General features: G+C 40.2%; 1 protein-coding gene and 1 long non-coding RNA gene across 25 annotated transcripts in view; one reads left to right on the forward strand and one right to left on the reverse strand.

Annotated features, from left to right (window-relative positions):
• Positions 1-25,309, forward strand: part of EBF3 (EBF transcription factor 3) — a gene marked incomplete at its 3' end in the record, with an annotated part of 669,366 nt that overhangs the window by 178,468 nt on the left and 465,589 nt on the right. For 7 of the 23 annotated variants that reach the window (XM_079977373.1, XM_079977384.1, XM_079977389.1 and 4 more), the window contains 5 exons: positions 155-220; positions 1,102-1,279; positions 3,426-3,614; positions 4,067-4,264; positions 7,049-7,182. In XM_079977373.1, the coding sequence (XP_079833499.1) occupies positions 155-220; positions 1,102-1,279; positions 3,426-3,614; positions 4,067-4,264; positions 7,049-7,182 (765 nt within the window). Of the gene's footprint in view, positions 1-154; positions 221-1,101; positions 1,280-3,425; positions 3,615-4,066; positions 4,265-7,048; positions 7,183-15,678; positions 16,078-25,309 lie in introns of those variants that run through there. The other 16 variants (XM_079977391.1, XM_079977392.1, XM_079977395.1 and 13 more) reach the window with 7 other exon arrangements.
• The window catches only part of LOC307216807, a 60,310-nt gene continuing 36,312 nt past the window's right edge, over positions 1,312-25,309 (reverse strand). The window contains exons 2-6 of one of the 2 annotated variants that reach the window (XR_013839327.1): positions 13,187-13,314; positions 7,124-7,263; positions 4,154-4,277; positions 2,923-3,264; positions 1,312-1,898 (exon numbers count right to left, since the gene is read on the reverse strand). This is a non-coding gene — a long non-coding RNA (uncharacterized lncRNA). The other variant, XR_013839328.1, reaches the window with a different exon arrangement.

A 25,309-nucleotide genomic window follows, 5' to 3' on the forward strand; every position in this document is an offset into this window, starting at 1 on the left:
TTATACTCTGCCCAGTTATCAGGTATTCGGTAAGGACAGATGCCACAGCCTGTTTGTAGTGTTGGGTATGTATGTTTTTCCATTGCCTTTGTTCTGATGAACTATTTCAGTGTTAAGTGAAAAGCAATTTACTGTTGTTGTTTTTAATTTATAGGAAGTATTACTTAAAAGAGCAGCTGACCTTGTTGAAGCCCTGTATGGCATGCCCCACAACAACCAGGTGGGTCCTCTCATGTGCATATATAGCCACATGCACACAATGTAGCGAATGGGCAGCTGCCCTTTGCAAACCTGGCAAAACATTGATGTGTTCTTCCAGTGCACCACATCGTTTTCCCAGCTACCTTAAGGGTGGTGATATGAAGCAATATCTTAATGAGAATTGAGATTCATTTACCATTTTCTTTTCCAAACTTATTTTCCTATCACAAGTGGTAATTAAGAATACAGTGGTACCTTGAGTTACAAACGCCTCAGGTTACAAATGCCTCAGGTTACAAACACCGCTAACTTGGAAGCATTACCTCGAGTTGAGAACTTTGCCCCAGGATGGGAACGGAAATCGTGTGCCGGCGGTGCAGTGGCAGCAAGAGGCCCCATTAGCGAAAGCACGCCTCTAGTTAAGAACAGTTTCAGGTTAAGAACGGACCTCCAGAACGAATTAAGTTCGTAACTAGAGGTACCACTGTATGTGCCAAATGCTTAAGCTTAAATGTGGTCCAATATATTGGTGGCTAATGGAAATCGCTAGCTAAATTTACTACGCGGCAGATAAATGTGTATTGTGTTGCAAACTACTGGAAATAATTTTGCTGCATTTTCCAAGTAAAGTACTTTTTTCTTCTTTAAATGCCACACTAGCAGAAATGCTAGATGGGATATTTGTACTATTTATCTCTTTAGAGTCACCACTGGTAAGGTTTACAGGAATACGTACAGCAATTTGCCAAATGAAAGAGGCTGTAAACTTTTATCAAGAACACTGGCATCCATCAGTGCCTACTATAATCTTAGATTAACCTGCACCACACAATTAGAGAATGTGGTGAAACAAGCACACTGTATTACTTACTTGAAATTAATTCTTTTACAATTTTGCAGGAAATAATTCTGAAACGAGCAGCAGATATTGCAGAAGCATTATACAGTGTGCCACGCAATCACAATCAGATTCCAACACTTGCCAACACCCCAGCTCATACTGGCATGATGGGAGTAAATTCATTTAGCAGCCAGCTAGCAGTTAATGTTTCAGAAACATCACAAGCTAATGACCAAGGTATGTGAAGTTTTAATAATTATGTATCCAAAGTTTTGGATATTCTTGACGTTGATCAGTATATTGCACCTTCTTCCTTCAGTAGATTCATGCATTCAATTAACCACAGGTGTACCAATTATATTCATTGAAGTTTATTTTTTGCTTTACGAAGCAGAATCTTTATTGAAAATATTGAATAAAATACAAAAAGCTTATAAGAATTAACAGTGCAATTTTCTACATGTCTACTCGGTGCTGTAATCCTATGGCCATTTACTTGGAAGAAAGCCATAAGTATTATTATAAAACATGATAATCTATATTATTGCTTATAACATAACTGATTAATTAGAAACATATTAACCTCTAATATAGCGAAAGACAGTTGTGCCTAAACCTTGCAGAGATCAACAGAGCAAGTACGTTCTGCCTGATGCCACAATTCTAAATGTGCTTAATAAGGGAGTGAGTCCAGTTGAACGCAGTGAGACAGCGTAATATTCCTGGATCAGGGCCACTAAATTCTTGCTACTGTCCAAATTATGTGTGTCTGTTGAACTTACTTGTGTCATATTGATATCATAAATAAATCCAGGCTGGTTTTCACTGAAGCATGGGCACCCAGTGGGAGCACTTGCTTACCGAATTTTTCGCCCTATAAGACGCACTTTTCCCTCTCCAAAAATGAAGGGGAAATGTGTGTGCGTCTTATGGGGCGAATGCAGGCTCCTTGGCTTCAGCGATAGCAACGCGAAGCCTCCGAAGCCTGTGCTCCAGAGGCTTCGCATTGCTTCTGCTGAAGCCAGGAGAGTCTGCTCTTTGAGGCTGGCGGTGGGGGAAAGCAGCGCTTCCCCCATCGCCAGCCCCAGAGGATGGGGGGCAGCAGGAAGGCGCGCGACACCTTCCCGCTACTCTCCAACCCTCGTGGGCTTTTGCGGGAGATGGGGGAATTCCCCCACCTCCCGCAAAAGCAGGCAAAAGCCGTGTGCTCTTTAAAAGGGCTCCGCGACTTCTGCTGGCTTTTCTACGATGGGGGGGGGGAATTCCCTCACCTCCTAGAAAAGCCCGCAGGAGACGCGCACCCTTTAAAGAGCGCGCCACTCTTGGGGGCTTTTCCTTGAGAAGAAGAAGAAGAGGAGTTTGGATTTCATATCCCGCCTTTCACTCCCTTTAAGGAGTCTCAAAGCGGCTAACATTCTCCTTTCCCTTCCTCCCCCACAACAAACACTCTGTGAGGTGAGTGGGGCTGAGAGACTTCACAGAAGTGTGACTGGCCCAAGGTCACCCAGCAGATGCATGTGGAGGAGCGGAGACGCGAACCTGGTTCCCCAGATTACGAGACTACCGCTCTTAACCACTACACCACACTGGCTCTCAGTGTGGAGGGAGAAGGGACTGACTGGCCGTTTCAGTCCCTTCTCCCTCCTGGTCAAAAAGCCCGCAGGAGTCACGCTGGGCTCCTGTGGGCTTTTGCGGGAGGTGGGGGAATTCCGCCACCTCCCACAAAAGCAGGGAGGTCTTGGAGTAGCGCACAGGCTGCGTGCAGCCTGTCCATTGCTCCCAGAGCTGCGGGGGGGGGGATCATATTTTTTTACTTGATTTCCCCCCCTGAAAACTAGGTGCGTCCTATGGGCCGGTGCGTCCTATAGGGCGAAAAATACGGTATATTTAGTGTGTAAAAATATCAGTTGTAACATTGAAGATTAAAATAAAAAGCAGCTTTTTGCAGCAAACAGGTCTTTCCTTTCTATTTTTAGCCCTTCCCCTCCTGTTTCTGCCAATTTTGGCATTTGAAGTCCCAAAAAGGCTGAAAGTTCGTTCAGCATGTTGGTACAAACCAGCAACCAAGCCTTCTGATAATTACTACTAAAGACAAATGTGACGGAAGCTGACACAATTGGATCGAAGGAAGCTTTTTGTTGGCTTTCTCTGCCAGGAGCAGAGGCAACACAGAATGATCCTCGATGATTTAAGTAGGGTTGGCGTGATAAGGTTATCTTGAACTGTAAAGAGATGATAGGGCAGTAGCAGACAACTTAGACCAAAGCTGTGCAATCAATTAAAAGTGTGTAATGTATGATGCGGAAGGGAAACCCTTCACCCCCCTAAATAATAACCATTTTCTTGGGATGGGTTTTTCTCTCTTTCTCTCCACCTAACACAGTAGGTTACAGTCGCAACACAAGCAGTGTTTCCCCGCGAGGATATGTTCCGAGCAGTACTCCTCAGCAGTCCAATTACAACACAGTCAGCAATAGCATGAATGGATATGGCAATGCTGGCATGCCCAATCTTGGTGTACCTGGTTCCCCTGGATTTCTTAATGGCTCTTCAGCTAACTCCCCTTATGGCAGTAAGTGTCTTTTTCTGGTACATGTAGCCATTACATAGATTCTTTATTTGTTACAATATATATATATATTTACTTTATTTTGATTTTTCTACAATGTGAGCTACTGGATAAAAGGAGGGGTGACTCTGGAGGCTGGACATTTAAAAAACAAACCAAAACCAATTAAAAAAACCATGGCAAATATATTGGTATATGCCAAACAATAATCTTGGTTAAAAGAGAAAAGAAAAAAAGAACTAGATTGGACTACAAAATCTGCAACCAAGGTCCAACACAAAAGAGTTTGCCTGTTATCCAGAGTGTGGCAAGCCAAAGCTTTTTATTTTTTCATATATAATTTCCCCCCGCTATTATAAGAGAGACAAGGCCCTATCAATCTCTTTTCCCCCCTTCCCTCCATGTTTGCCATAAAATCCACAATATGAGTCCTGATTATTTTTGCTTTATTGCAGTAGTGCCGTCAAGCCCTACCATGGCAGCCTCTTCGGTCACCCTCCCTTCAAACTGTAGCAGTACACACGGCATTTTCTCATTCTCACCTGCCAATGTCATCTCTGCAGTGAAACAAAAGAGCGCCTTTGCTCCTGTTGTCAGGCCCCAAGCTTCTCCTCCACCATCTTGCACCAGTGCAAATGGAAATGGACTTCAAGGTGAGCTGGATCTCTGTATCATTTTTTTGTGTAATTGCAGATTATTATTTTTAAAAACAAAACACTAGAACCTAACATTTTTAGATCTAAAAGGGAAAAGGAAGTATTTTTACTGGCAAATATTAAAAGACAAAACCCCAGACTTCAAAAACGAGGTACTTATTTTTTATTTTTTTAAATGGCTTTGCATTGCAGGGGCAAGACCTTGGTATTAAATACAGTAGCACAAAACATAGCCAACCATTTTACCATACAGTGGTTAAACTTTAAGCTTTGCATTAGAAGAAATACTAGCTGTTTTTCCAGCATTTCCCCTTAAGGTTTCGTGCCTTAATTTTAAAAATAAACACACAACCCTGAATGTCTCTCACAGATCAGATGTGTTCCTTTTTCTTCTTTATACTGCATGCATTTTTTATAGACACATTTTAATCGGCAGCATTTCAAGATGTGCTGTTTCTCCTACTTGTGTCACTATTTGAAACTTGAAGAACCTTACAGACGTTTGAAGCTGTTGTTTCAACGTAGCTTTTGTTCACCCTCAAGATTCCTAATGAGGTTTTTGTGCTCTTATTGGAACTTATTCCAGCTAAACTGTCCATAAAAAGAGGAAAATCAGGACAAATAACTATAAAATAGCTTGTAGAATTTACATAGCCACTTGCAGTCATTAATACTAAGTGTGAAAATTTATAGAGGGAGCCGAAACAACTGCAAAGTCTCTTATTAAAGAGACTGCTTTGCATGTATATCACTGCCATACCTTTTTCAACGCAGAACCAAAACCTGCTTCAACTGAGCCAGCCTGAACTGTAACTCTTAACGGACACCAAAAAACATGCTCTGAGCACTTAACACGGCACAGCCTGGGTGGAATGGAGAACAACTAGTATTGATTTATTTACACTGCAGCCGCCATTCACTTTCTGAGTATCAGGAAAGAAAAAAAAGTCCAGGATCACAAAGGCATACATTTACATTTTAGGCTCTTGGTCTTATAAAGCGAATATCATGATCATCATATATTTCAACATTAGCACTGAGTATACCTTTAGATGTATAAATATCATTGGTAGGACTGGAAAACGACTTGAGAAGATCAATCTAATTTATGCCAATAAAGATGCTACCCCTTAGGGATTTTTTTATCTCAAATTACCTGTAAAATATCCAGTGATGGAAATCTACAAGCTGTCCAGACCAACTAACTGGTCTGTGTGCTACCTTATTTTTCTAATGTTTGAACTCAAACATTTTTGTATTCTATTTTAAGATTAAAAAATCAGGAATATAATCTGCAATACTGAAAAGATCCTAAGGTTCACAAAGAAATGCGGGTACGTTTGTACTTACAGAGTCTTTGGTGAAAAGGCTGGATAGGATTGCTGCCTAAAAGCACCTGTCTGTCAGAGAGGGCCAAAGGCAACTCCTTGTTTGCCTCTGATCAGGTCATTAAAGCATTAGTAATTGTTGAGAGTTTTGAAATCTCTGGTCCTTATCATCTAAACACATATGCATAACCCCAGCAAACTTTGTTTGCTCGTTTACCTGTGAATTACTTCAACAGGAGCCTCTGAATAGAATTGTTTCTTCTCTTGAAATAAATATGCATTTGGTGAAGCTAGTTAATTTTAAAAAAAAACAACGGAAGAAAAACTTTAATAACAAATGTAAGGTGCAAAGTTCAGGGTTTGTAAATTTTGTTAGAAATCTGCAACCATTTCAATAAAAGTTTAGCAAAGGGGTATTTCTTTCGTCCCAATTTATGTTTCCTGAGCAGAGCTTTTCCTTCCAATTGTGAGGAAATAATCACACTCCCAACTTTACATTTGAATTGAGAGGTACACTTGGGATAGCAGATTGTAGAATCTGAGTTGATGCACACCCTAGCTGGGTGAGGGAATTCCTGAGTTTTCAGGGTTGGAAGACAAACCAGGTTCTCCCTTCATGATCTCCACCATCCCTTGCATTCTTTAACTTCTATCACTCCCACTTCTTCTCTTTCAGCTCCTCCCCTCCCACTTACTGGAAATATGTCAAGTCACTTCCTCTCCTCCCCTTTTCTGTGGCATCATGGGAGAAAGACCCTAAATCCCTCCTTTCTCCCATTGTTCTATGCAGGAGTCTCTGGAAATTTACCAGTGCCTCAGACCTTTCTTCCTCCCTCCTGGCTGTAGTTTAAAAACCCCAAACCAATTTAGGAATCCTTTAAAGGCCTCCTCCTCCAAGATCTACCACTGATCTCAGGAAATGTGAGAGGTAATTATGAATACAGTTTACTGAATATGTAAACCTTCTTCCAATAAATTTCTCTTGACTGCCTCAGTATAATTGTCTGTTCCCAAGAGTTACCTCAAATTCACAGACGTTCCTCAGATTTTCCTTAGCACTGAGATTACAAAACTTCCATTGCACCTATGCACAGCAAATTGTTTTTCTGTAGAAGAATGCACATAGTTTGGGCCAGTTCTAACGATGTAAGGAAGGCGGGGGGAGTGGAAGCGTAGTGTTATGAAATAATATATTATCAACAGTACTTTTAAATACATTCATCCCTCCAATGCTGCAGCTGCACTAGGGCAACAAAACAAATTTCCAGAATTCTGAAGAGCAAAATTTCCTGTACTCATTGGGTCAGAGGGTGGGCTTTTTGGGGTGGGGTGGGGAATAAAAACCGCATGCAGAATGAGGCAATCACACAGGTACCACCTTGGTATTTTTACAGGAAGTATTTCCTTAAAAAGCAGTCCCAGTTGCAGATGGCATACTCTGGTTTCTCTTTAGATCGTAAAAATCTCTCTCATGGTGGGGAAGGGGATGCTCACCTGACCTGTGGTCAGTCATGTTGCTACTACTTACCAGAAGCTAGAGGGAAAATGCAGTGGGACGCTTGGTATGGTGAAATCCAGGGTCCTTGACAGTACATTTGCATCAACGCAACTGACTGGAGCTCAGGTAAGCTCCACCACCCCCACCATGCTGTCCAGTACTGAGCAGCCCTACATGAAAACCAAGATTGCATCATAAACGTATCTCCCCAGAGAGAAGGACTGACCTACACTTCTCTGTCTAGTGAGGTACATATGGGCATTTTCAATGTAAATGCAAGGTAGCATTGTCCCATCATTAGGTTTGGATTTTGATGTGTTGCTTGCTGGATGAAGTTATTTTAGATATGTACACCACAGGCTGGAATAACAGGTATATAAATTTTAGAAATAAACAAAATGCATTCATTGTAACCTACAGACCCATAGGTAGCTTCTGTTATTACAAAAAAACCAGGGGTGAAGTTATTTTTTAAAAAATGTGCTAAAGCAGCATGTGTGAAACTTTTGCTCCTAAACCATTTAGTTACTTTGATAATTCCACCTTTAACATTTCTCTTGAGAGTAGCTTCAGGGACAGACCTTCAATTTATATGATAGTAAACCAAGGACATGATTTGCCTGGGTGTGTGAAAGAAACGCAGTGAACAGGGCATCTTGAAAAAAGAAAATAGGATTTTCCCTTATGGGCCCCAAATGTATACTTGGTAGGTTCAACCTCCATTTTATTCTGTTAGAGACTGTAATGATGTGGAGGCCCATAATGCTTTCTTTTGGTGGCCCTTGGTGAATATCCAAACTTCTTTCCACCTACCTAAGTGCTTAAATTGTGTGGTTGTTTTTAATTATATAGTTTGGCAAAAGTGTAAATAAGTAAAGAAAAAAAGGCAGACTTATTGGGTATTTGATACTTTATCTTGCCAATTAATAAATCAGTATTAAAGCTTGATGGGCAAATGCAATTAAACTTTGACACTAGGATCCTATTAATCCTGGTCACTTCTAAAGCCTGACGTTCTTACTGACACATTAAACCATTTCCCCAAATTACTTTGCTGTCCAAAAAAATGCAGCATTTGAAATACAACATTGGTGACAAATATAAGCTAATATAAAATTATTCTAATAGTTTCAGAAATCATAGTTTTTCAGCTGTGCTGATGAAATAAACTGATCTTGTGTTGAACAGCTCAGATGGCACCAAAAAGGTGGACATTTACAGCCACTCTTATGGAGCCAGAAAGGTCCCACAGATTTTTTCCACACCCTCCCTAACTTAAAAGCAAGCTCACCCATGTACACACTCATGTTTGAATTGTCTCTACTCATAGAAACTCATTTAACCTAAATTGTCCTGAATCTAGCATGCCATAAGCAGAAAGCAAGAGTAGTTGGGAATCAAATGCATCAAACATGTTTGAATGTACTATCAGTGATCACAAACCATAGCTTACTTCACCTTAAGCAAATTACTTTTCAGTAAAAGGAATTTAGTCATTGAACCATTTGCAATTTAGTGATGTACACACACGTGTGAAGCAGTCCAAAAACGAACCTGCACATAATGCTAAACCATATTTTATCATTCTACACATGAAAGCCTCATGCTCTTGCCCTTCCCTGCTCCTCCTCTGACATGGCCACGAGGAGGAGATGAGAAGCTTTCACAATCTATTTCAAGAAACTATGGTTCCTAGTTTGAACCAGGAAACGTTAAAGATGGTGGCCTGGTTTACGTGTTACATTAAAAACAGATAAAAATCAATTGTGATTTAATGTGAATACTCCATGTGTTGGTGCATGCTGTTGAAAAGTTATTGCTCTGCTTTTCCCTACTTCTGCTACACCACCAGGAAACAATCCAGAGTCTGGCTGTCACAATGTCCAGAGCCAGGCTCATGGTTTTTTTCTCTACAAACAAACCACGAGTGGTAACCAAGAGTTGTTCTTAGCTTACTGTTTGTGGTTTCTTTTGATGGAACAAAACACGAGTCCAGGTTCTGATATCACAACAAGTGAAATCCTAGCTTGTTTCTCAGCTGCATGGGAAGAGCATGGGAGGACTGGAGCAATACCTTTTCAGCATTTTGTAACAGCATGCTGCACATTCACATTAAAAACTAGTTTGGGCCAGAACATACATCATAATCAGTTAAAACCAATCATAGCTGTGCTTGAAGCCTGAACACTGAATTTTATTTTTGTTGGTATTATGTGCAAATACAGCTGAAGCAAACATTGGCATTTTAGGAATGGCTAGTTTGTGTCATGATCCCAACCATGAGCAGTGGCTTGACATAGAGGAGGAGCATGCCAGGTTAAGAGGACTGGCAGCAAAATTTTCAAATATGCTGGACCTAGACAGACACCAACCTGAGCCTGAGCTAGAATCCCACTGAACCAAAGACCTCTGGAGTGGAACCTCCCAAGATAAAATCCCTGGAGAACTCAGTACTCTTTACACCAGGGGGGCTCACATTCACAGTGCCCTGCTTATCAGTGTCTACAGTGAGTAAGGTGGGAGCGCCAGGCCAGAAGTCTACTGCTTTAAGTAGACTTTAAGTATCTCCATTCCTCAGGAAGTGGTCAGAATCTGAGAAGGGCAGCCTGAGTAAAGAGGGGTGGAAGGCTTTAGCTGTGCTCCAGATCTTGTCAGAGCAATTACCAATTTAGAGCTATCCATGGTCCTGTGACTCCGACCTGAACAGATTATGGCTAGCCTGCTCTCTCCTAAGGGGCTGCCTTGTCTTCTGTGGGCTCCCATGCAGAGACAGAACAGGGCAGTACATTTGCTGCTTCTTTCATGTCACCTTAAAAATTAAATGAGCAAAGCAAATTATCGCCTCAGGTATGGTGCTTCTGCTATGGCATCTCTCCTGTGCTCAATACAGTAGGGTTAGGGCACAGGAATAAGATAATCCTCCCATGCTGGGAATTCTGCTTCCTCAGCAATGCTAATGACCACTGTTCCAAACTCCCAATAACTACAATAAAAGAACACAGTTGGGATATTAAGCCAGCAAAACTATGGATTTAAGATATTTGGTTCCATTTCCTTCCCGCTAAGACACCAGATAGTCTTTATTGCACTCCTTCCGCCCTGCATGCACAAAACTAATACCTATGTTGATCAACAAATACAGTGCAGGGTACCGATGTTGTAGACCAGGGAGACACGAGTGCGAGAAGCTCTAGTCGGAAATGTCCACAATGAACACTATTAACTAGGTCTTAATGGTATGTAGATTTGAGTCACACACAGTGGCATTTATTGGCTTGTCTAATGCACAGATCAGCCTTGCAGACAATTACCAAAGGTGTGGTCACTGACAATATAATCCTGTCACCTGCCCATCTCCTCTCACATTCTTCCACTGACACTTGGGGAGCTCAGAGAATGATCCCTGTGCCTTCCAACTCTTCAACAAGAAAATGATTTCAGGGACCAATTCCCTGGCATTGCTTCCACTTCTTCTGGATACAGAAAACCAGATTGTGGTGGCAATGGCCTTGACACCACTGTGCAAGTCTGAAGGCAGGTGGCAGAGAGAAGCTGATATGACAGCAACCAGCATTGGTCCTCTTTCAAACTATGTATTCACTGCCACTATATTAACCCAAGTGCTAATATAAAGCAGCATTTGAATGACCGACTACACAATTAGCTTGGGTTCTCCCTTCTGTAGCCACAAAAACTTTAAACTAGGAGAGTTTGCAGAAGTGTGTGCCACTTATCTAGTTTGCCACTTGGGAGCACACTGAGGGCACAATTGTTAATTCACCTTCCAGGTGAGCATGCCAATTGCAGATTGCATGACTGGGGTAGCTCGAGTCATTCTTTGCCAAAATAAATAAAACAGCATGAACTGCGTAAATCTCCTCTGCTTTTTCAGACCAAACAACATCCTTTTTCTCATGTGCTCTTCCTTGCAGTATAACATGAAAGTCCACATCATAGTTTGTCACCATTACATTTTCACCCACTATATTTCCTGAACATAAGCAAGCAGCATACTATTTTTTTCCAAGTGTTGTGCTATTAGTTCTATCATGCCTAAGACTAAATTATTTTACCTGCTTTGTCAATAGTGAAAAATATGAAAGAATATTGCAGACAAATACTTTGAAAAAAGACTATTTCCGCGACAATCAGAAACGAAACTTGTGGGAATCGTATTTCACCACATACCTTTAAAATACATTTCACATATTAAATTTGGGTTGATTTCTAAATATATATATTTTTTGCAGATTAAAATTAAGTATTTTGGTTCAGTATAAAAATGAAAGACCTGTAGCTAAATAATGTTGTCTCTGACAGTGATCAAAGGCTCATACATTTGAAAGCAGCTCTATAAATAAATGGGGTTAAGTCATATCTATGCATGAGCTCAGAGTTTAGACCAAATGTAGCTAACCTGTGGCTTATATGTAATTGGTATTCCTGTGGTGAATGCCTTCTACCCTAGTCACAGGCAGAAACCAAGGGGGGCCTTGATAGTGCAAACCATGGCCCGTAAATCTGACACTATCTAAGGATTGTGAGCAAGCCAGGGAAGGTTCAGTGTGGTGTGGGCAGATGCTGAAAGAGTGAAGGGTTCAGAAACCCAATAAAAAAGAAAGAAAATATTACGTACACTGAACATGTAGCATCAGGAGTTTTGGTGCATCTGGCAGAAACCTATGCTTTGCTGTCTCTTCATGTCAACTTTGCCTCAGTTTTTAGAAAGGTGATTAGAGTATGCATTTGTTTGCATATGTTAATAAGGACAAGGGTTTTGTACGTTTATATGCAACAGGAGCAAGAGATATGCATGAGCATGTGGGATTGTATATATGAATAAGAGGAAAAATATGTAGCTGCGTGTGTGCGCTGAAGACTGTTTGGAAACATGCTTTAGCAGGGACCAATGGTTTTCCTGTATATCTGCTCAGAGCACATCCTGCTTGATTTGTTTATACATCACATTTGTATTCCCTCTCCTTCCATGGAGCTCAGGGTGTTGCTTTTCTCAGGTTTATTCTAATAACAACCCTGTGAGGTAGGTTAGGCTAAGAAAGAGTCCCTGGTCCAAGTTAACCTAGCAACCTTCCCTCTACATGTATTTGAGCCAGGTTTCCCCAGTCAAAAACTCTAGTCACCCAAGTTGGGTCGTCACTAGTATACTGAAAACAGCAATCAGCTTGTGTGTTTGATGGCATTGGTAATAGTGTCTTTGAGTTTATGCCCTGTTTGCAAGACTGTATATTTTGGAGAACATAACACCTGTATTTTTTCAGGAGAAAATAAATTTCCCAGAAGTATGGTGAGGAAGGGCATCAGCCTCTTTAGGAATACCCAACTAAACTGAACCCTAAACTGCATTTTATAGACATTTTTTTTTTAAAAAAAGGGGTCATGGAGACTATTGGAACCATGTTTCCTCTTCTGTGCAGCTATTTCATTGGCAATACAGGAAGGTGAAAATTGGCTGAATGTTGCATTCACCACTGTTGGCCCTAATTTAACAGAATACTTGCTACCAAATGGTAATAGTGTTATTAGTATTTATTGCTGTCAATTAATGGCAGAGAGAGCTCGCTGCTGCCGCAGATAGCCAAGGCTCTGCTCCATCCCTTGCCAATGAGCTGCAGTTACCACAAGGGAACATTTACTGGCCGAAAACTGTGAGCAGCACATCACTGTGCCCCCATCATTTGGCATTGTTTCTCCCAGCCCTGATGGCAGCATTGTGCAGGAGCTAAATATACTGGAACGCTGCCATATTGGGGGAATTCACAGCTGGCAAGAACTGGCTGCAATCCAAGCAGTGGCACATAGGGGTCGAAATGGAAGAGAGTCTGGTTGTTAGGCTCCATCTGCAAGCCTGTGACTAATCTTTCCATGTAAACAAAGGCATGCTCAAAACTTTCATGTACAGGATTTGCCTAACCTCGTAAGTTACATCTAAGGCTGGCAGTATTCACTGTGGAAAAACTACATAAAAGTTACTTACCCGCCCCCCCAGCATTGTTGTTTTTTTCTAGAAAAAAATAAATCATCAACCAGTATTTTACAAGCAAGCTGCGAACTGTATGAGAAAACAAGACTTACCGCATAGGGTGAGGGCTGTCTTGCATGCTGTTCTTCCACTAAGCCAAAGGTCCATGGGTAGAGCAGCAGAATTCATGGAGCTACTGCTCAACACAGACATTCAACTCATCCTCATCGTTCCATCTGTTCTGTGGGGAAAGGAATCCATGAGCACCACTACTCCCATGAATCTGAATTTTAGTCAGTGGGACCACACATGTACAAGGGTTACTGAGTCACCCTTTGTGACACATTGGCATGCATATATTACAATATGGTCAATCAACTGCACAGGGGCTGCTAGTGAAATAGGTAGCATGTCTGTGGCACTCCCGGGCAAGAGGAAAAGCCTATCTCCATTCCTATCTGCCCTTCCTAAATTATGTTCCTTCTTTGCTTCATGACTCAGTACAGGAGCCATAGTTGGGAGAGGTGTTGCACTGCGCCTCTCCCAACCGCAGCTCCTATGCCTGCTCTTGCAAGCAGCAGAGGCGACGGCGGAGGGACGAGCAGCTCGAAAGGAGCCCTTTGCCGCTGGCGGCGGTGGAGGAATGAGCAACCCAAAAGCAGCCCTTTGGGGCTGCTTGTTCTTCCTCCGCCACTGTCGCCACCACCAGGTTTGTGATGTGGTGAACCGGCTTATACTCGAGTCAATAAGTTTTCCCAGTTTTTTGTGCTAAAATTACGTGTCTCGGCTTATATTCAGGTCGGCTTATACTCTAGTATATACAGTACATGGGTGGCCAGGCAAAGAGAGAGTATTACATAAGAAATACAACCACCTTTCAGGAAAACCCGCAACAGCAAATCTGAGATAAATTGATATTTTTTGAGATTAATGAACTGGGAAATTGAAGTTCGCATCACTACATCAAAAATGTATTAATGTTTCTTGTACATAAATTAATGAGAATGATCAAGACAAAATTTAAACACCATAAGGTTAAAACAGTCCAAATTATACTCTTGCCAAGGAGATAACTAGAACATAATGACAAAATTTAGCTTTTCCCTGTTTAACAAGCCCAGTCCTTTCCCTTGATATACCATATGTACGGCACAGCTACCACAGCGTCCAGTATTAGGAAAGTGTCCCCCCATCGCTTTTAATATCCAGAGAAAATCCCTGTTACAGGTCTTTGCTGACACATGCATTAGGGTCTACTGACCCATTCTTGGACGAGACACAGGGGGCCACCAAATGACTTGTCTCTCCTAAGTGCTCTGCATAGTATTCTCCCAGTGCTGAAGTAGCAACAGTGGTGGCTACTCACCTAAATCCAGAGGCTGGTGCCAGTTCCCAGTGCCAGAACAAAGGGACTCAGATCTCTTTGCATCACTACTGGGTACCTTGAGCCTGAGCTTTGTGTGGTGCACACAGACTAACAAGGGATTGGGCTCTAAGCATTTTTTAAGAAACAAATTGAGCTAGCAAGTGGAAGATTTTAATCTCATGTCTTTTTTATAGTGCTTTGACAGATTCCAAAGCAGGTGTACTATACTTGACTTTGATCTCAGAAAGTCATTGACTTATTAAAGTCAGCATACTATTAGGATAAAGTACAATTAACAGAATGTCAAAATTAGGCTTAGGCTTGAGTGCTTGGAAAAAGAGAAAAAGCTAAGGTTAGTCAGATTTTCATTTAGGGAACTTGAGAAGTGTCTGGTCCTTGATTGGTGAGTGAGCTGGCCTTGTCTGACATTACCAAAAGTGACCATGTTGTTTCTCAGCTGTCAACATAGGCAGTCTCCAGGGAGTCTGGGCCACTGTTTGCCATTAACAAAACGCTAAGAGAAATATCACACATGTGGGAGGCAGGATGCTTTGCACAAAAAAATGTCAGAATCCTTTTCATTTTAAAAGTGAAGTCTTTACAGAATGCTCTGGTAGGAAAGTCCTATTTTAAAAATAATTTAAAATCTTTGAGTGGGGAAAACAAAACCCCTTCCCTCATTGGATAGCCTGATATACTAGTAACAGATGACAAAAACAGTCTGGCAGCTACTGCATGCAAACTATGTTGTAATACTAAAGGTTGAAAATGTCCATCAGCAGTCCACCCAGATTTTAAGAAAACACACACACACACACACACACACACACACACACACACATCCTATCATGCTCTGTGATCCAGAGATGATGATCTACATGCAGTAATCAACTTCTGTATGCATCACAGCTCATTTCCTGGTGCAATACTCTTGCATGCAGAGGATCTGTTTCACATGTGGAAATGTTTCACACCACTAATCCAGCACATAACTTTGGCAAGAACATACATATCTGCCTGCAAAGCGGCAGGAGCTGTATTCTCCCACCCGCCAGCCACAGTCCTCTGGATCACAGCCCATATATTATGTGAAATAGGTTTGGTGGATGTCCCTAAATGTTTTGTGGAAGTTGGTACTTCTGGGAAATATTTGTGCATGGTGGGATTTTTTTCCTTCTTCTTTACAAGTTCTAATAATGCTTATACACATATTTAATAGTTTTTTTCTCTTTCTTTCAGCTATGTCTGGGCTTGTAGTCCCGCCAATGTAAATTCATTTTTGTTTACCTACCGTAGCACCAAGCTTCAGAAGATTTTAGGGGACAAGTTTAGTATATAAGACATGCTGATGGAAACAGTATCTTCAAAATACAATCAGCAAAACATTGAAATGCTACAAAAAAAAAAAACTTTGTTTAAAGATTTTATTTAAACTACTAAGAATCAACATGCAAACAATCAACTTCTTCATGAACTATTCCATTTTATTAACTGAACTTCTCTCTTATTTTCACATTTCTTGATCCTGAAGAATAAGGAAAAAGCGACGCCTATTTTGTATAAAGTTTCTGATTACGTCTTGGCTATGTCTAGTACTTGCTATGTGTCGGGAAAAACTTTGTGGATGCACCATTTTGATTATCATGAAACACTGATGAAAAACGCCTCCAAAACATTTTTCTGTACTCATAACTAGATTCACAATGGTTGTGTATCTCTATAATGTGAAATATTTTTTTGTGGTGAAAAAAGGGGGCCAAGGAGGTATGAGCCATCAAAACTGGAAAAAAAGGATGAATATATGATTTGGGAAAATTTTGGGAGCTAGGGAGGGTGGGAGGGTTTATCATTGCTTAACTTCATCTTAAGGAAATGGAACTTTGTAACTTATTGTAGTTAGAAATTGTAACTTTGATATTGAATTCTCTTGCCTTCAACAAGCACACTGACAGAGAAAAAAATGCTACTGTCTGTTGGTTAAAAAAATATACTTCCACTGCTAGAGCTTCCTGTTAAGCAAGTGTGATCTGCAACATTTTTTCAACTTTTGCTAGCACTGTATACTATTGCATTCTTAGGCTACTGTGAAGTCTATGTTTCTTGTACCAGAAAATTGTCCTTTTGACTTCTAGATCCTTCTTCCCTAATGTGTTTTGTATGTGGTTATAAAATTGTAGACTTTTGTGATTTTGCCAAAGTTGTAGCTAAATATTTATACACTTGTCTTGAATTTTTTTCAGATCCACTTAAATATTTAGATCAGCAAATTTTATTCCTTATAAAGATAAGGAATAAAATAGTCATACATTACAACACTTTCTTTCACATAAACACTTGCAATCTACCAAGGGAATTTATTTTGTAACATATTGATTATAAATATTGTATTTATCTTTGAAATTTTGTATATTGCTTTTTATCATTTTCTCCCCCCTTGTATGTATGTTTTTTCGTCATTTGACTGGTATTGTGATGCTGTGAAAAGCATTAAGCCAAGAACAGCTGCCTTCATGTGTTTCTGTTAAAATAAATTTGTGTTCATTCATTTCATTTGTATTTCAGAAAGTTGTTATTTGTTTGGACTTTCCATCCTTTTTGTTGTTTTGAGGGAAAAAACATTGTTTATTTTTATATTATTTTTAAGTTATCTGAACAAATGATTTTGAAATAAAGTTGTTTGTTGTATAGTTAAAACGGAATTGTGCCACATGGCTGTAATAAATACTAGTAGAATACGTGCATGTGATGCAGCCACAAGAAAAAGAAGATTCTCCTATTTTGTGTTAGCATTTTTGGTTTTTTTTTAAAAATCCTGTTTTGTCTCATGCCTTATTTTCTTTTTCTATCTTTAAAAAAAAAAAAAAGATTGTAAAAAGTCATTTTACCTGCCACCCCATGACTTTGCCACATAGCTGAACTGTGTTTACTGGGAGGGAGGGGGCCTAAAAGCTTATAAAATAAAAATCCACTTCTGATGTTTTACTTAAAAGTGTTTGCCACATTAACTACTTGGATGCCTTAAAAGTAGACTTCTGAAGAACTTTTTGTGCTGTTTTATCATGGGCCTACACCACAATTATTCGCTACTTCATCTGGATGATTTATGGTGTAAAAACAAAAGCACAAACCTGGGGTACAATCTTCTAATTTACTGCACTCATCTATTGGGGGGGGGGTGATGCTTTACCAACCCCATGAAAATGGCTGGTTGTAGGACCACAGCAGTGCTTGGTTGATTGCATCCCTGGTGTACAACTGTGTCACTCCTTTGTGTGTCTGCTTTCTGCTGCACTCTGCATATTCTGTAACCCAGCACTGTTTAAGAGAGAAAGGCTTGTATGCAATTCGGATCGTGCACAATTTTTATAAGTTGTTTTATTTACAGATTCCACCGCCCCCCCCCCTTTTTTGGTAGCAAGACCTACAGCGTTGACTGTAATTTATAAACTGGAATGACCTCTTCAATAATATCGTGCCTGTTAGTGCCAATCCTTAGACAGCTGGTCCCCTGCTTTCTTTCTTTGCACTAAATGCTTTGTAAATGCAGCACTGCAAAAACATTTTTTTTGCAAACTGCAGCAGAATTAAAGTTCTAAGCAAAAAGGAGGGACCATTTTTTAAATACGAAAAATGCACATTTTCAGGAAACGTTTATAAAAGGTTTGAAAACTGAAACGATATATCACAAATAATTAGCCATTAAGGTTAGCTAAGTGGGAAAGCCTAAGAAGTCACTTTGAAACTGAATTGCCTCAGTTTTATTTTATATAAGTAAGGTTTTGATCTTAAAAAGAAGGTCATATGTACATCTTAAGAAAGTTTGCAAGTTTCTTCATAAACGCAATCTGTTTGTGTTTTAGATTAATTAGTCAATGCACTCATTGCTTCATTGTCTCCAAACGGAAAACTTCACTAAATGGTAGATTTTACTGTTAAAGACCCTACAATAAGATTGTTTTATCTGTACATTTTTCAGATATTTAACTGTATAAAAATGTTCATTTTACACAATATTTAATTAAAGTATTTCTTGTCTGTGAATTTCACTTCTGGTAATTTTTCAGGTTTGATTATTAAAAAAGCCAAAAACACAAGCCACCAACAGCTGGGACTGTTAATTTCATTCTGAAAGTGTTAAGAATGTACCCCCCCCCAAGGCTTAACTAAGGGTTCACTTCTATGTTCACGTACAACACTAGATGTTTCATCACTTGAGCTTCTGTGAGCTGTTTCCAGTGAAAACGGCTGTGTTTGACCTGATGTCAGGTGAAGCAAAAAATGCTGTTGTGTTCTACTTGTGATAAGTTTGTCACATACCCCCACACTACATCGCACTGACAGCACAATCCTATGTCATAAGCAACCTTAACCTGTCGAATTCAGCAGGGCTTACTTCCAAGTAAGTGATGTTAGGACTGCAGCCTTAAATGTTGCTTTCATTCATTGATAAATATGCATATGTGAGTTCTCCCTGTGATAAAGTGAATTCAGACATGTCAAACAATAGCAGTCGCCTCCGTACTAGGGTGCACCCAGGTAACTGCTTTTGCTGGACATCATGATGCTTATGCAGGTGACTGGAAGAGTACAAAGATGTGTTCAGGTGGTGGGGATAAAGACTTATTTGTGCAAAAGCCACAATGGCATCAAGTAAAATTGCATTACTTTTTATGATGTACTGTACTCATATGATGTTTCCTTGCATGGCACCAAAGTTGCTTGGAAAAGCCATTGCCCCAAGCTCCCTTACTCATCTCTGTGTTTTAGTCACAAAAAGCACCAATATGCAAAACCATGTTGCCTTCTTCTGCCTTTTAATGCAATATGGGTTAATAGCTTAGAGCATGGGTAGGCAAACTAAGGCCCGGGGGCTGGATCTGGCTCAATCGCCTTCTAAATCCGGCACATGGATGGTCCAGGAATCAATGGGTTTTTACATGAGTAGAATGTGTCCTTTTATTTAAAATGCATCTCTGGGTTATTTGTGGGGCATAGGAATTCATTCATATTTCCCCCCCAAATATAGCCCAAAATATAGCCCCAAAATATAGTCCGGCCCCCCACAAGGTGTGAGGGACAGCGGACTGGCCCCCTGCTGAAAACGTTTGCTGACCCCTGACTTAAAGCAACAGTTCAATTTATGTATGTCAGTAAACAATATTCATTTTTAAAACCCTTTATTAATAGTTTGACCCTGTGTGGACAAATATGGATATATATAACTTCCCTTCCTAGAAAATAGATGACCCATGAGCATCTACTTAATCGCTCAAATTTTGTGCATTTTATCGAAAAAAATCCTAACTCTAAGAAACCAACTAAAGCATTTCCATTTTACTGGGCATTTAATCAGATTCTAAAAAGAGCAAATCCTGCTTTTGTCGCAACAAATCAGGAGAAAAAACATCCACAGCTATGTCTATTCTTTTAAAAAATAAAATGTATATCCCTTCCTTTATAATGGATGATTTCAGAGCAGGTCACAACTATACAATTCATTAAAAACATTTCAAAGCCATAGGTCTAAGATAGCCATAGTAAACATAGTTCTCCAGTTATACTCAGAAATGTAAGCCAAATAAGATTCATACAAAAGACTAGCGGAACAAAATAGTTTTTGACCAGTACAGAAAGCTGCTAAGTGTCACCACTCAGCTAACTTTAAATGGGATGGACTGAAGAGACGGTCGAGGAGATATAACTGGGAAGACTCTGCCATGAGTTTTCTGGTTATTTGTTGTTGAATAACCAAAAGGGCCTACCTGTTGGATCTCTGATCATGGGCAAAACTTCAGGAAGAGGTAGTTCTTTAAATAACTGGGCCCTAAGCTGTTTGTGTATGTGTGTTTGTGCATGCACACACATGTATTTCTATACAAAACCAGCACCTGGAATTTGTCTTGGTAGCAAAGAAACAACCACTTTTGATCTTTAAGGACCCACATTGTATGATCTCACCCAGCCACGCCAGTCAACATCCTCATGGGTGCATTTTGCACTAGCTGCAACCTCCAAACGAATATCAAAGGCAGCCCCTAGTAGTAGAATGTACTTATGCATATAAAGATCACCAAAGCCACTGAACTCCCTTCTACAATAAGACGGGTAATGCTTTTAAAAAAACACACGAAATGTTTGAGCAGCCTTTCTAACTCAGCAGCTGAGAACCCACAGCAACTTACAATAAACTGAATTAAAGCATCAAACAGTAACACAACTCCAACCATGTTTTAAAAACCACAAATGGTTGAGGCAGCAACGAAAACTGGTCCCATATCAAGCATGTTCAACAGACCCTGCACAAATCTTGCGGGGTGGGGAGAGAATTAAATGATAGCAAAACATTTTACAAATGCTTATTTAAGTACACAAGCATGAGAATGGGTTCACAACTTGGAGAAAGGATTTCAGGTAGTTGCTAGGAAGGCCTCTGCCCGAAAGCCTTGAGAGTCACTGCCAGCCCAAGTAAGCAATAACCCAGGAAGCTGGTCTGACTAGGCAGCTTCCTATGTTCAAAAATTTGGCTGGACATCTGTCAAATCACCATGTGAAGGTCAGCCAGCAGCATAATCTCTTGAGTTTTGCTGTATGTTAGCTCACTCATTCACAGGCTGCCAGTGTAAAATGCTCTCTTGTTCATCCACAGAACACAGAAAGTCAATGCTCTCAATACCTAGGCATAGTGTAAAGTTTCTTTTTACTCCCCCTCCCTCTCTCTCTTTCCTGAACCAAATACCTTCTCTGCACCTCCTTATCTCACACTTTAGCCACAATCAAACACTCCAGATCTCTGGTTCATTGCCAGTATGTGTTCTCCCGTTTCTCCTTCTCCTGCCCACTTTTCCCACTTAACTTCCCAGCCCTAAGCATTGCTTGCACAAGCAACACTTCGCTTCCCTCCTTTACTTTCTGTCAGTTGCACATTACTCCTGTCCTTAGGCCCCCTCTGTGAGGTGATTGGCAGCCAAACAAAGCTTACACTTCACACTCACAGAACCTGCAAGACAAAATTCTTTTGCTGCCAGCATCCCCACCAGCAGCTAGAATGCTGGCGAATATACCATGATACAGTATTTGCAGCAACCGAGCCAGTGAATCAGAGTCTTAGATGACAGGTAGGCCAACAATTTTTATCTTTAAAAATAAGAATAGGTAAGGCTATACACACCTAAGAGACTGCTTTATCACTTCATGGTATCTTCAAACATTTCATTGAAAAGTGGCAATTATGTGCTTATCATTGCTTATAATGCGTGAAACCACTTGATATCTTCAAATACAGAAACAGTCATTTATCAAGACATCTGCTAGTCAACTTTTGCTGTAATGTCGAAAGCTACATCAAGTCTAGAAAGCAAGAACATGAAGTGGGAAATTTTTTTAAAAGGCTACCACACAACTCAGTAAATATAAAATCGCCTTTCTGCCACTCCTTAAACACTTCTGAAATTAATATTAGGACTAATACTCAAATATACAGATTCTTCTTTCCTGGTTTCTTAATTAGGGCGGAGAGAATAGATGAGTCTATCATAGTGCAGGGCAACAAACTCATTATCCTTGAGAACATAAGAGCCCTCCAGGACCAGACCAAAGGCCTGCCTAGGTTAGCATCCTGTTTCTCACAGGAAAAAAAACCCTAGCAGGACAATAAGGGCCTCTCTCCACTGTTGCTCCCCAGAAACTGGTAATTCAGAATGATGGTGCCTCTGATTCTTCACCCATCAGGGTTAGAACACATTGACAGCTTTATGCTCTATATGAGATCATTCTCAGATTCATGATGCTATGGTGGTAACTAGCACACATTTGCAGTTATATATAATTAGATATTGTGGTTTGCTCCATTTCTGATTAATGCTCTGATGCACAGCATAGCACAGCTCACAGATTTGCATGTCAGACTAACTCAGGAAGTATTTCTCCTCCCATTTTATGAAACACTACATGTTGTGCTTGTTTCAGACTAAAGCTTTTGAATTCAAATATATCATTGTCATCCTAATTTGCTTCTGTAAAAATCATCTCTATTTCTTAAGACTATGGAGCAAAAATAACAACAACCAAACCCAAAAAGAATAAACAGAGTTGATGTGAAGAGACCCTTTATGCCCAGAACAAATGCATCCTCGTGTTTCCCTGTTGTTTTGTTCTTGCTTCCACGGTTGGAAGCAACTTCTGAAGTGCCTCTGAAATTTGGGACAGCTCATACCACAGCCATGTGTGCCTTACAGGAGGGAGGAGCTATTTCCAGCTCCTCCACATGGTGTAGTGGTTAAGAGCGGTGGACTCATAATCTGGTGAACCGGGTTCGAATCCCCGCTCCTCCACATGCAGCTGCTGGGTGACCTTGGGCCAGTCACACTTCTCTGAAGTCTCTCAGCCTCACTCACCTTACAGAGTGTTTGTTGTGGGGGAGGAAGGGAAAGGAGATTGTTAGCCACTTTGAGACTCCTAAGGGGACTGAAAGGTGGGATATCCAAGTCCAAACTCCTCCTCCTCCTCTTCTTCTTCCTCCAGAAAAGCATGAAAGAGTGGCCGCTTAAATTCCAATGCTATCATCACGTACATTCCAAAGACTATTGGAAAGACTCAAGGCTGCAAAGTTTCGACACTATTCTGTAGGACTTTATCTCAGACACTGAAACAAGAAGAAAATGGATGCACTGCTAATAGTCACCACAGAGAAAATGCAAACGTAAGAAAAAATATTAACTTATAGAACTATTTATAAATGACAAGACATAGGCTGATAGATCACCTATAACACACAAAGGGGTTAATACTTCCACCAGTTACACTAGTACCTGTGTCTTGTGGAAATGATGAATGAATTACCCCCTCAAGTATGTGTAACACAGTAATAGCTCTGGTATGGGGGTGGGGAGTGTAAAGTCAATTTAGAAGGACTTTTAAGAAATTTTTATCTTTATATTTCTAATCAAAACTAAGGAATGGAGACACTAAAAAATATATGCCAATTACTGTAGAGCAGCCTTTTAAAGTCTTTCAAGCTTTTAAAGATTATTCAAAGCACTTGAAATGGACTTCAATCTAATGCCTCATTTCATTGCATTAAACAGCCTAGTTAATAAAGAATCAATATATTCAAAGGGCAAGGTTATCTTTTGTCTATAAGGGGTGGTGTCATTCTGAACCTTTTATAGTTCAAATGCTGAAAAAGACCTCATGAAATCCATACTCATCAAGTGGGTCAACTAGAGCAATAAAGAGGCCCCTGAAAGAATGGCTGCCCTCCTTTAAAACAACTATAAGTCTTATCTACCTCACATAGTGCTCCCAAATAATCAGTCAGAAAATGTCAATTTCTCATCAAGACAAGAGGCCCCAATGATATTTTTTTTCTAGAGAATACATACAATTAAGAGAATGCAGAAAGAAGGCACCATCGGTGATTTGTAGCTTATTATGTCACCAGCAAGCTGTGATCTAGCTCTAAGCAGATAATAAGGGTTGTTGATAACTAAAGTGTCAATATGCCAAAGAACGATTTTTGAATGTGAGCCCTTGTGCCTTTGCTCCCTCCTTTCGCTGATCACAGGCTTGATAACAGTACATCTGCCAACTGACACCACATGTTGCACCTCACAATTAATGCAATGAATAAATAGCACAAAAGAGTTGAGATTCTTTGAGACAATTCCCTGTTTTACCCTTCAAGGATTTCTTTTATGTATGAATAAGGTTGCTTTTAATGAAATTTAAACTCATCAGAGGAAATCAAAAACCTCAAATCAGATTACAAATTGATTTTTCCTTTCCCCCCTTTTTGGTCACTATGTCATTAGGCAATGTTTGTACCGCTATTGGTTTCTCAGAGGGCGGAAAAAACACACAAAGTCAGAATACCAAAGTCTTCAAACAGTCACAAGTATATTAAAAGACACAGAGACTACTGCATAAGCAAGAAAAGGATGTAAAAAGTTTGTACATATAGTTTTTATTACTAGGATTCTAGAGCAATGCATATTTCAAATTATTCGTTTGTGTACTTAAACAATGCAGCTGTTTTCACACTGCCTTTGATATTAACTTCACATTCCCTGGCTCTTAAAATGTGCAAGAAATTCTATTTCTGTAATTCCATCTCCTCAGAGCTACTTCCTAACACATGTTCAAGCACTTCTGCCTAATTCTTCATTACTAAGTTGTTACTTAGTTTCTGACATCGAACAGACACTGCGAGGCATCTGGTAGATCTAGTACAGGTTTCTGTGAGCAGACCTACTCTGCATACAAATCTTTGGAAAGATTTCAAAAAAATAATAATTAATAATACACTTTTTTGCCATTGGTTATGAGTGCCAGAATCCACACTTAGCCACAGAATTACCTTGCACTTCATAGATGGGAGGGACGTTGGCAGTCTAAGCCTATTGCTGCAACGTGAAGCCAAACCTTTAGAAACTAAACGCCGTGCTTGCATCCTGTGGGTGTATGCTCACAGCTCTAGCCTCAGTCACTTTTTCTCATGTAAACGCATGAGAGTTAGCTCTGTCCCTGTGATACATAAAGGTAAACATCTGCAAGTATTTCTAATAGCGAAATGCCTACATGCACACACATTCCCGAGTGTCACAGTAAGAGAACTTCTCTGTTGACTTGGAACTTCTGGGGTTATTCTACAGCAAACAGTATAAGGAATCGTTGCCTATTTGAGATGTGGCTCCCATTGCTCAAAGCGCAGAAGTTGCGGAAGGACAGAGCTCATTTAGTATGCTCAGGTTTGCCTCCCGACAATGTTCCCCAGGATGTATTTACACATCGCACATTCTCATGGCAATTTCTGAGAATGTGGCAGCCTATTTCTCAGTTGCTACAGTTTCAGAAACCACATTGCTAGTACAGT

This window comes from Podarcis cretensis (assembly GCF_951804945.1).
Source record: "Podarcis cretensis genome assembly, chromosome: 5".
NCBI lineage: Eukaryota > Metazoa > Chordata > Lepidosauria > Squamata > Lacertidae > Podarcis > Podarcis cretensis.